Genomic DNA, 12,093 nt, shown 5'->3' with positions numbered 1-12,093 from the left:
AAAGATCTTACCCCTTCTTTGTCATCCCCCCCATTATGTCGGTCTGGTAGTTATCCAGTTCCTCAGCCAAGTTCCTCCATTTGTTTGCTATTCAGCCTTATATTGATAGTACTGATCTTGAACTCTGAGTTGGGATTTGTTGCAGTAACTGACTTTGTTTCGACCTAGTTATATGGTATGTCTAAATATAGTATTTAGACATACTATATACCTGCAAATCCAAGTACACTCTGTCGTAGCAGTAAATATTGCATGAGCATACTAGGTTTTTTTTTTTTTAAATGATGGATACCCTTCTTAAGTGAGTAATTGTAGATGAACTCTGACTGTATACTGAGTAACTGTAAGAGGACATCTCATCCACATTGCTGAATAATTTGCTGAACACACAACTACAGAATACAAAAAATAAAAACACTAACTACTCAGATTTGAACCAACCTGCTTAGAACAACAGAAGCAGAACACATTCATACCACACATAATATGAAAACAAAACCAGTTAACATTATTCTGTTTATTTATATAAAAAAAGCAGTAAACAACATAAATGGAATATATAATCCCAATTTTCCTAAAAGCATAATTAGTTTATTTTTTCAGGCCCATTTATAGGAGATGTTGAGCATGAAAGAAAGTTATATTAAGTGGCACTGACATCACTTGTTAAATGCAGACCACTAAACATTCCATATGATTTTACATTTGTTAATATGCATTTATTTTTCTTACGTTTTTTTTTTTTTTTTTCATCATCATCAAATTCCTGCCAAGTACCCTCAAGTGGTGTACAGGATATGATAGTACTACATGAAAAATTTACATCATTACTAACTTCCTATTTACAATTTTTCTCCAGATCAGTCTGTTACTTGTCAAGATTCCAATATTATCAGATCTTATATTTCTGTCGTCTAATGCACCTTGTACCGTATCAATCCACCTATATCTTGGTCTTCCTCTGGGGTCGTTTTCCTGCCAACCTGGCAGAGAATACTTGTTTTGCTAATCTTTTCATGCTCATTCAGTTTAAATGACCATATCACCTGCTTTTGATGGTTTTTTTCTACTTCAAGTATGGATATGTGTTCCTGACTGCATGCCTGTTTGGTGTTTTTTACCACTGTGCTGTCATCACTGCTTGTTTCATTTAGCAATTTCTTGAAGTAATTGCTCAATACTTCAAGGATATCATTTTCTCCCATTTTCATCATCACTAACTCCTTTTACAGTACTCTCTCCTCCATTTCTAAGCTTCTTCAACAACCTCCAGAATATTCTTGCCAAAGTCCTCTCATGACTTTTGTTTAGCTAGTTTTACATGGTGTTTAGCATTCTTCCATTTGTCTCTGTATTCTTTAAGAGCACAAGCTGACTTATTTGCTAGGAACGTTTGATATGCTTTCTTCTTTTCCTTCACTGCCTCTTTAACTTCCTGTGTCCACCATGGAGTTCTGATTTTTCTATCCTTGTAGACAACCTCACCACATCCCTCTCTGGTTGAATCAATCAAGGTTTGCTTCAAGGCTTGCCACTGAATCTCTAAAGTTTGGTTCCTGTTCTCAAACTCATTCTTTTTTTTTTTTTTTTTTTTTTTTTTTCAATAAACTTTGTGTATTTTAGTCTACAGGTTGCATCAGAGAGCTGCTCAACTTTTATTCGCTTTAAAACTTTTTTACATGTTATTCTTTCAATATGAAAATTCAATTTTGTCTTGCTCAAGACTAAATAGTGATCACTTCCAATTTCAAATCCTCCGTACACTCTGGTGGCCTACATCAGGGAGAAAACATCACTATCAACAATACTCTCCATGTGAATTTGTGCACATTTTTATGTTGGAACATGGTGTTAGTAATAACCAGTCCATGTCCCGAGCAGAAATCTAAGAGGAATTTGCCATTATTATTAGCTTTGCTCTTTTCTCCAAATTTTTCCAGAATATTTTTGTATGTCTCACAATCATTTCCTACTCTGCCATTTAGATCCCCAACAAGGATCAACTTTTCCTTTTTCATTGTGTCAGTTGCTTTTTCTAAAGCCTCAAAAAATTCCTGCACTTCTACCTTAGTAGAACCTTCTGTGAGACCATAGGCACAAATAAGTCACATTGTCCAGTTACCAATTCTGATATTTGCCCACATCACTGAAACTTCTTCCTAAGAAGGAGCTTCTGATTTTGTCTTAAAAAAAAGAATCCACCTTTTTTTGAAGCAATTTTTAATAGTCTCCTCTGAGACTTGTTTCTATGACATTGCTATCTAATGCAATGCATCAAGAAGGGAATCTTTTCTATAATTGCATTTGCATCAGATTGGTCTTTTATATAATCAAGTTCAGCTATAATTCTTGCACAAACTTTAAAAAGGTAAGCTTTAAAAGCTGATATGATGCCTTGGTCACATGGTTGAATTAACGGTTTAGTGTTTGAAGACAAGATTACCTTGATGTTCTTTAATGATAAATTGTTTGTGTGCAGTGCATTTGTCTACTAACTAGACAATTTTTTGTTTTAATTTAAGATACCACTTAACTATCCAATTATTGAAAATGTCATTTGCATTTTAACAGTAGTCAACAGGCAAACTTTTAAAACACAGAGGATTTTACTTTTTTTAATCATGAAGCTCTCCTTTCTCACCTTTCATATTAGCACAACAAAGAACTGTCACTGGCTCTTTTGTAGATTTAAATCCTTTAGTAGTTTCATTTTTATACAAATAAGTATGCTCAGGCATTGCACAAAAATAGTTTTCTTTCTTGTGCATTGTAAATATACTCGAGAACATTCAGCAATAATTTTTGGCAACTTGGTTTTTATCCTCACATCAGCTGATTAAAAAAAATCACTTTTTTCTTCACTACGAATGTTTTTTCCAACTGTTAAACCATCCATCATTTGTGGTGAAATTTTCTTTACCCATTTTGGAAGTTTTGCTTTTTGACACATCAGAGGCTCACTAATTGAAATATTCTTTTCACAAACATTACTTCTTCTTCTGCAGCTTCTCCCACTTAAGTGGGTTCACTGTTGATGATGAGTCTCCTCCACATCCTCAGATCCTCTTCTGCCAGCTCCCTCCATCTCTTCTTTGGCTGCCCACGCTTCCTCCTTCCTTGCACATCCATCTGTATGACCCTTCTTCCCACATATTAATCCTCTCTCCTCATCATATGACTAAATCATCTCAACCTTGCCTCCTGTACCTTCGCACCTAAGTTCGTAATTTTCACTGTTCCCCTCACATAATCATTTCTGACACACCGCACATTCACCTAAGCATTCTCATCTCTTCTACTTCCATTCTGCTGATGTTATTTTTCCTCAGGGCCACAGTTTCCATAGCTGGCTTGACTATTGTCCTATAGATTTTGCCTTTCAGATTGATCAGCACCCTCTTATTGCATAACACTCCAGCCATCTCCCTCCAGTTCCTCCAACCCGCTTGTATCCAGCATCCCACTTCCTTCTCAGCTCCTCCATCTTCTTCCACTGTTGAACCTAAGTATCTAAAGTCCCTCTCCTTCCAGCTCCAGATCTGTCTCCTTCCACTGCGCACTGTGCAACACATATACTCTGTCTTACTTCTGCTCAGTCTCATACCTCTCTCTTCCATTACTTTTCTCCATCTTTCCAGTTTAGTTCCTGCTTCTTCTTCAATCTGCACACAGCAAGATGTCATCTGCATACAACATTGTCCAAGGTGCATCTTCTCTCACCACCTCCATCACAATGTTAAACAGAAACGGACTTACTGCTGTCCCTTGATGCAAGCCAACTGTTACTTGAAAACTTTGTCTGTCCCAGACAGGTCCGAACACTTGTCTTCAGATTTCTGTACATCTCCCGCACCAATCTGACATATATCTCCAGAACCTTCTTGTCCCTCAGACACCTCCAGACTTCTTGCTTGGCACTCTATCATGTGCTTTCTCCAGATCAATAAATGCCAGATGTAGTGCCCGTTGTTTCTCTCAAAACACTTTTCCATCATCTGCCGTAACCCAAAGATAGCATCTGTTGTTGATCTACTAGGCATGAAGCCAAATTGTTCCTTTGCAATCTCCACCTCCTTCCTCAATCTTCCATCAAGAACCCTTTCTAGGATTTTCATTGTGTGGGACATCAACTTTATTCCTCTGTAATTTTTACAGTCTTGTGCATTCTCTTTACCCTTGTAGATGGGGACAACAGTACTCTCCCTCCATTCCTCGGGTATATTTTCCTGTTTGCAAACTTTCACGAACAGGTTCCCACAGCAGGTCAATTATCTCTTCCCCCAGTGCCTTCCATGCCTCCACTGGAATCCTGTCGGGTCTCACCGATTTTCCATTCCTCATCCTCTTCATGGCCTCCGTGACTTCCACTCTACTGATGTTCTGCGCCATCCCCTCAGAAGGCTGCCCATCTTCTCTGTGAGTCCTTGCGTTTTCCTCATTCAAAAGTCCCTCAAAGTATATTCTTCATTTGTTTCTTATGTCCACATCCCTTCTTAATACTCTTCCTTCAGCATCTTTGATCTGCCTCACATGTAAGATGTCCTTTGCTGCTTTATTTCTACATTTCGCTATTTGGTAAATTTTTCTGTCCTTCCTTTGTTTCTAATTGATCATACAGATCTTGATATGCCTTTGCCACAACTCTCTTGAATACTTGTTTTTCTCTCTCTCTGTACACCTCTCTGTCCTCTTCCACTCTTGACTCATCCCACTTCTGCTTTGCCTTCCTCTTAGCTGTCACTGCCACTTGTACATTATTATTCCACCACCAACTCTCCTTCTGCTCTCTAATCTTTCGAGATGTCTCGCCAAGCACCTCGATTGCACAGCTCAGGATTACTTTTGAATTATGTTTCCACCAATCTTGCACACTTTCCAGTCCATCCGATATCCTCTCTAACACCCTCTCCCTAAAACGATTCCTCACACTCTCCTCTTTTAAGCGAAACACTTAATTTTCTTCATCCCATGGCTTCCAGAGGTTCTTATCTTCGATCTTATTTTAAAGTCTGCGCCCAGCAGGCATTGTTGCTGTGCCACTTGATCTGTTGGAATTACTTGACAATTTGTCACAACCTTAAGATGTTTTCTTCTAGTCAAAATGTAGTCAATTTGTGAACTGTTGTTACCACTCCTAAATGTTATCAAATGTTCTTCCCTCTTGTAGAAAAACGTTCACAATTGCCAGATCAAAACGCTACTGCAAAGTCCACAATCTTCTCTCCTTCCTGGTTCATCATTCCCACTCTGTGGCCACCACGCACCCTTTCAGTCTCTATTCTGTCTTCCTATGTGTCCTTTCAAGTCTCCTCCGACAATCACCATCTCGTTTTCTTCCAGTTCCCTCACTTCTTCATCTAACACATTCCAGAACTCATCTTTCTCCTCTGCTGATACACATAATACGACCACCCGCTCTTCTCTGAGACCCAATTTCATTCGCATGATCCTGTCGTTCCTTCCACCCACTTCGAGTAATTCTCCCTTCATTTTGCCACACCCTACACCATTTCTTCCCTCGTTATTTGCTCCAGAGTAGAACAATTTATATCCATCTCCCAGTTCCTTTGCCTTTTCCCCCCTTCCACCTTGTCTCCTGCACACACAAAATGTCCAACTTCCTCATCATGTCTGCCACCTCTCTTCCCCTTCCAGTCATGCTTCCAACATTCAGTGTTCCCACTCGCAACATCCTCTCCACCTGCTGGGCTCGCTTCTTTAACCGCACCTGCCCTTAATGCGGTAGCCCTCATCCACTTCTCGCAGCTGTAGGGCGACGTGGCACTGCTCGTCAATGGGTACGCCCTAGTACTTATATCATTTTCTCTTTGACTTATATCATAGCTAGAGCTGGCAGTGAAGTTTTATGACCGTATGGCCTTTCTGACAACCCTCGCTATTTATCCGGGCTTGGAACCGGCACCTATTGAGGCTAGCTTGCCTCCTTCGGTGGCTGCATAAGACGAAATGACTTAGCAAGATAGGAAAGATTCACCCCTAGCCCTCGAATACTCTAATAGCATCAAGGAGAAGGAGCAAGGAGAGTAGAAAGAAGGGGAGGGACCAGTCTGCAGAATAATATAACAGATGTATATTACATGAAGTAAGACATGGTCCAGCATCTGTTACCTCGGGTTTGCCATGCCCGTACTCACTAAAGTGAGCCCTTGAGGTATGTCACGAACATTACTAAAGGAAATTTTTAATGCTGATTCAACTTGAGTATCCTTACCAGATTGGGCTCTCTTCTGCTCCATGTTCTCATTAGTAAGAGTTGAAGTTTCCATGTTTGATCTGTTTTTCAAGATCTTGCACAAGAGTGGTTGTATTTTTAAATTTTTAAATGTACATCCACACTACCCTGATTCATTTTGGGCAACTTATCACTCCAAAATTCTTTGCTTTTCTTTAAAAGATAAATCCTTATATTTTTTACTTGCTTCTTTAACATGCACTTAAAGTCAGATTCGCTTACTGTAAGAGCACAAAAATAAACTCAAAATCACAATTAGACTGTATTTTTTATACCCACCTTCATTTGCCTGAAAGATGTACAGGAAGAATAAGATTAAAAAAAAAAAAATCAGGTTTTGACAAATGTTCTTTGTCAAATTTTCTTCTGATTAACCCGTATTTATTAGAATTCTAAGAAGCAACAGACAAGCATTTGATTATTTTGATAACAATAACTGGAACTTTGATTATAATAGACTGATTATTTTTAATTAATTTTAAATGGTGCATTTTGGGACAGACTGATTTTGATAACAATATCCGATTGATAATATCTGCGATCACATAAGCAGATTCTACTGTATATATTTTTGCTGTTTGTTAAGCCCTGATGAAACCACCAGTTGTTTGTAGGAATGCAAAACTAGTTTTGCATTCCTACAAACAAGTTTCTAGTTTTAATGATTAAGGAATATTTTCAACAAATATCTAGAAGCACAAAGATTACACTTTGTATCTATGGGCTATGGATGAGACTTTTTATCTATTTGGACAATGGGCATGGATGAGACTTAAGAATCCTACGCACACCTCTCTGAAACCTTTCTTGCTCCATTCTTGCAGTCAACGATGATAATGGAATGCTGAAAAGTAATTTCAGCATTCCATTATCATCGTTTCTAACATTTCATGCTTTGACTGTCTCCACTTTGGTCTTCTGGGTCTCTTTCCTGCCATGTTAGTATTAATTTCAAAATTATTTTTATTTTTCAACATAATCTTCCTTAAGACTAATACATTTATCCCAGTGATGCTCCAGAGCTATTATCCCATCCCTGCAGTGGTTCTCAGTAAGATCTGCAAAATACACCTCTACAGCTGCAATCACCTCTTGATTCGAAGGAAAAACTCCGAGGGGAGTTTTAGTTTTGGGAAGAGATAGAAAATCAGAGGGACCCAAATCTGGAGAATAGGGTGGATATTCCAACAATTCTTAGTGCAGATCCCTTAATTTTCCCATTGCTAAAACTCCTTTGTGGACAGGTGCATCCTGATGAAAGATGTTTTTTTTTTTCTGCAAACCAGGTCTTTTCTCACATTTTTTTGTCTAGTCTGGTTAAAAGATCGGAATAATATCTTCAGTTATTGTTTTACCCTTTTCAAGATAATTAATAAACAAAATGCCTTTAGCATCCCAAAACATTGATGCCATGACCTTTCCTGCTGATGGAGCTGACTTTGTCTTCTTTGGTGCTGAACAGCCGGCTTCAGTCCTGCTTCTGTTTTGACTGCTGTTTGGATTCCAGTGTGGAATGGTGAATCAGTCTCATCCATAGTAATAAATTGACTCGCAAAATCAGTTCTTGTTAAAGCACTTCAGAGATTTTCATGAGAGTGCATTTTTGATCTGCTTTGAGCAAACGCTGCACCGATCTTCGGCAAAGCTTTTTCATTTACAATTCTGCATGCAAAATATATCTTGCATGTTCTTTTGAAATGCCTGTAGTCTCAGCAATTTCACACACTTTAACTCGCTGGTCATCCAATACCATATCATGCACTTGATCAATGATTTCTTGTGTTGTTACACTTTTTTGGATGTCCTTCACGTGGATCATCTTCAAGGCTGGTATGGCCGTGTTTAAACTTGGCAGCCCAATTCTTAATTGTCGAAAACAAAAGAGAAGAGCGCACATAAACTTTTATGTACTTCCAATGAATTTCTTTTGGCGTTAAACCTTCTTTTACAAAGAATTTCATAACTGCATGATACTCAATTTGATCCATTTCAAGGGATACAGTATAGACAACACTTTTGCTTCAGGCAGCTGTATAAAACAAACTACTTTTGCAATTTCACATGGATACTTATGACAGATGTACAAACTTTAAAAAAAAAAAAAAATCTTGCTGATAGTGTTGCCATCTATGGTCGAGCTGAGAACATTTTAAACTACCCTCGTATGTTACAGCTGATAGGTAGTTTATATACTCCTACACAGATCCAGTGGACACTTGCACTGGATCTGTGGTGTATATTATCTGTATACAGTAAAGTAATAACCTTGGATACAACTTCACCACATAGCTCCCTAGCTGAATCATTGTTTCTTCAGTTTGCCACCGAGACTTGGTTCTTGACTTCAAATTGTTTCATATTTTCTTTAATTGTTTGTGTATTTGAGTCTCATTTATCTGTAAAAGTTTTAATTAATTTTTTTTAAAGTTGAACAACTTTTAAAAAATGACAGTTTGAAACCAAGAACTGAGTCTCAGAATTAAAATTGAATATCACATATTGTTCTCTTCAATGTGATATTCAATTTTAATTCTGCTTAGAACTAAGTGATGTCACTTTCAAATCCTGTGTACAATCGTATCCTGAATGAGCATGAAGATATCCCTATCAATAATGGCAAACCTTTTCTCCTTGTTAACTTCTGCACATCATGTTGGAACATGGTGTTAGTAATGACTAGTCCATACCCTGAGCAGAAATCCTGCAGATACTTATCATTATTAACTTTACCCTTTTTCCAAAATGTTTCTGTATGCCTGGTGGCATTCATTTCCTACTCTGCTGTTTAGATCTCCATTGGGGGACTTACATTCTAAATTTTGTCAGCTGGCTGTTCTAAAGACATCTAAATAGACCTATCTTGGATTTGATTTTATTCTATTTGTAATACTCTCCATTTCTAAGTTGTTGTTTTCAGTATCCTCCAGAGCATTTTTGTCACTTTTCTGATATTTACCTTTTATGTTAAATCAAAGTGAATTTTGTTCTTTAATTGCATTATTGAGCTACTGATTTTGACCTGCATTGACTAGCTGTAAATGGACATTTAACATGACCAATTCTGTTAAAGATATCTTTTGTTCCTTGCAGTAAAATATCTGTCTTTCTTGCGAAAAAGATGCAATGTGAATCCAGCAAGAGGTCCGTACCATTTCAGAGCTCCAAGCAAAATATTTTGGAGAACAGTAAGAGGTATGCTGCCACATAAAACAAAGCGTGGCGATGTGGCATTGGAACGATTGAAAGCATTTGAAGGTATACCTCCTCCATATGATAAAAAGAAGAGGATGGTAGTGCCTTCTGCATTGAGAGTCCTGAGGCTCCATCCTAGAAGAAAGGTATGATCTTTTCTAAAAAAAAAAATTTCTCAGGCTAACCTGAAAAAAAAAAAAGTTTTTCTTAATATGTTATACTGTTCATTCAGAGTAGAACAAATTGTTTCTCAATTTGCATATCTGGTAATGTGCTCACATAAATCAAAGCTGTCACAGTGAACTATTAATTATACACTTGAAACTAATAATTTTTTTTCCCTCCTAGAACACAACTTTGGTTTCAGTGCAAAGTATGCTCCACGGATGGTGTAGATGGGGAGATCTCTTGCTTTTATGGTTATATAAGAATTAATAGTTTATCAGCCACTTCCATTGTTATGTTGGCACATTACATGTAAACCAGTAATTTTAATATTCCATGCACATGAAATGTACGAAAGTGGTCCTCTTTTCATCTTTTACCGGGAATAATACATAGTTGCATAAAATTCATGCAAGCAAAGACAGGTCCATTTAATCTTTTATCCTTTTTAAGGAATACAATTTGATTTAGTGGTTTAGCAATCCACTGCAGAAAGGCCAACAAGGGAAGCAATACAAGTTGGAAGAAAACCAATTTTATATGCCTGTACACATGCGGGGTTATTTCCCAAGGAAATGCTGCTTATTGTCATACAAAACCAATCAGATGTGTAAAATGTTAGAAGACTTAATGTACATATTGAATGTTACTGAAGTTCATGTGGTCATTTTCATAGCATTCCACATGTAGAACATCTTGTAGTTTTGTTACCAAATCATTTTGATTTTGTAATTCTAAAATCTTAAAAGTGATTATAGGCATTAAATGGGTTAATTTTACATTTTTTCCCCTTTTTATCCTCTAAGGGTACTTGCTTACCTGTGATGTAATATAGATACAAATTTGAACCTATCTTTTTCCATCTGTAATCAATTTTGCCATATTCCTCTAGTCAAATCATTCAACATTTTACTGGTCATTCATTTGTTGTGGTTTCAAAGTTTTTTTTTTTTTTTAATCCAGTAATATTTGTATATTTGGTATACACTCTGAGAGTTGCTTGACTTTCTTTTTGATGTGATGCTCATTTTCATCTTCCCCAGTAAATAATAATCAGTTATTCCAAATTCATCGCATACTCACCATGAAACAGGCTGGAGATAAGTCAGTAAGATTTTCTTGTATATTTTCCCTGTGCAAGGTTATTAAATATCTTTTATTGTTAGTCCCTAAACAGAAATCCAGGTATTTAAGTTGTATTAACTTCATTCTTTTTGTAAAACATTTTAATATAGGAATCAGTTTTTACTCTATTTAGATCTCTAACAAAACTGTCTTTTCTTTTAGTCATCCGTCCTTCCTAACGACTTTTGTGCTCATTTCCTTTTGTAGAACCATGAAAAGTAAATACATATGCTTTAATACTGTTATTTTAGATATTAAGATAGTTGTAGAAATTTAAGATGCTAAGAAATTATATTCTTAGTTTAATCCTTTTATCCAAGTGTAAGCAAACAAAGTTCACACATGAATCAAGACAGCTACTTGTATATATAGAGGTTACCTTAGTATCCCATTATGCAAAGCACACCCCCTTTCAGAAGTGTATAATGCTGTGCATTATCAGAAGGCCACATCCCAGTCTGGTTTTGACTTCTGAGATCTTATCAGTTGGAGTCAGACTCAGAAGAGACACCATGGTTGTAGTAAAGCAAAAGTCATATTTCCCATATACATGTGATGAAAAGTTGTCACCTTATTATTAAATTACTGTCTACCAGAGAAAGTTTTTCACTTGATTATAATTTAAATTAATCTTTCTAGGAAGTTATATTCTTGTTTAATCCTTTATCCAAGTATATGCAAAGAGTTTGCATGTGAAATAACTTAACAGCACTGTATTTTAACCAACGTTAATATCTTTCTGGGTTTGGCTCCCAGTGATGAGACCACTACACTAGTTTTGACACCTTATAAAGGTTGAAACTGGTCTGGGTAGTCATCCTTTCCATAATGCATAGCATTATATATGTCTGAAAAGGTGTTGCTTTACATTATGGGATATTAGTATTCAGTTTATATATATCATCGTCATCATCTTCCTATCTTTTTTAGGCCTCAGGGGCCTTTTACAGTGTCATTCCATCTTTTAAATTGTCTTCCAACTGATCTCTTAGGCTGCCCAAATTTTCTTCATTTATGAGACTTGAAAGCAAAGTAAGATGTCCTACAAATCTGTTTCTTCCCAAAGTGCAGTAAGTCCATTGGTAAGACTGCTACCTTTTAAGCCTCTGGACTGGCTTATTGGAACCATATTTCCTCAGTTCTTGAAGTTATGGTTATTCTGTCAATACTATACTTGGACATCAGCCCTGTCTGTTAGAATCCAGGCTGCACCACCACCACATGGAGGCGGTGGGATTGACAGTTGGTTAAGAGAGGCTATTCACTAATCCATTTGAATACACACACACACACTGGTTATAAATTTCAATTATATTATAAAATTATTTATTTGAAGAGGCAGAAAAGTATTGGTTATC

At 36.9% G+C, this 12,093-nt stretch overlaps 1 protein-coding gene across 1 annotated transcript in view; it reads left to right on the top strand.

Moving 5' to 3' along the window:
• Positions 1–12,093, top strand: part of RpL13A (ribosomal protein L13A) — a 74,103-nt gene that overhangs the window by 57,129 nt on the left and 4,881 nt on the right. The window contains exon 4 of the mRNA XM_090411828.1: positions 9,344–9,591. Coding sequence (XP_090267954.1) covers positions 9,344–9,591 — 248 coding nt within the window. The remainder of the gene's footprint in view (positions 1–9,343; positions 9,592–12,093) is intronic.

The sequence above is a fragment of the Typopeltis vanoorti genome, chromosome 22, assembly GCF_054136105.1.
Source record: "Typopeltis vanoorti isolate ZY-2024b chromosome 22, IOZ_Tvanoo_1.0, whole genome shotgun sequence".
NCBI lineage: Eukaryota > Metazoa > Arthropoda > Arachnida > Uropygi > Thelyphonidae > Typopeltis > Typopeltis vanoorti.
This window is presented reverse-complemented; position numbering and strand designations above follow the sequence as displayed.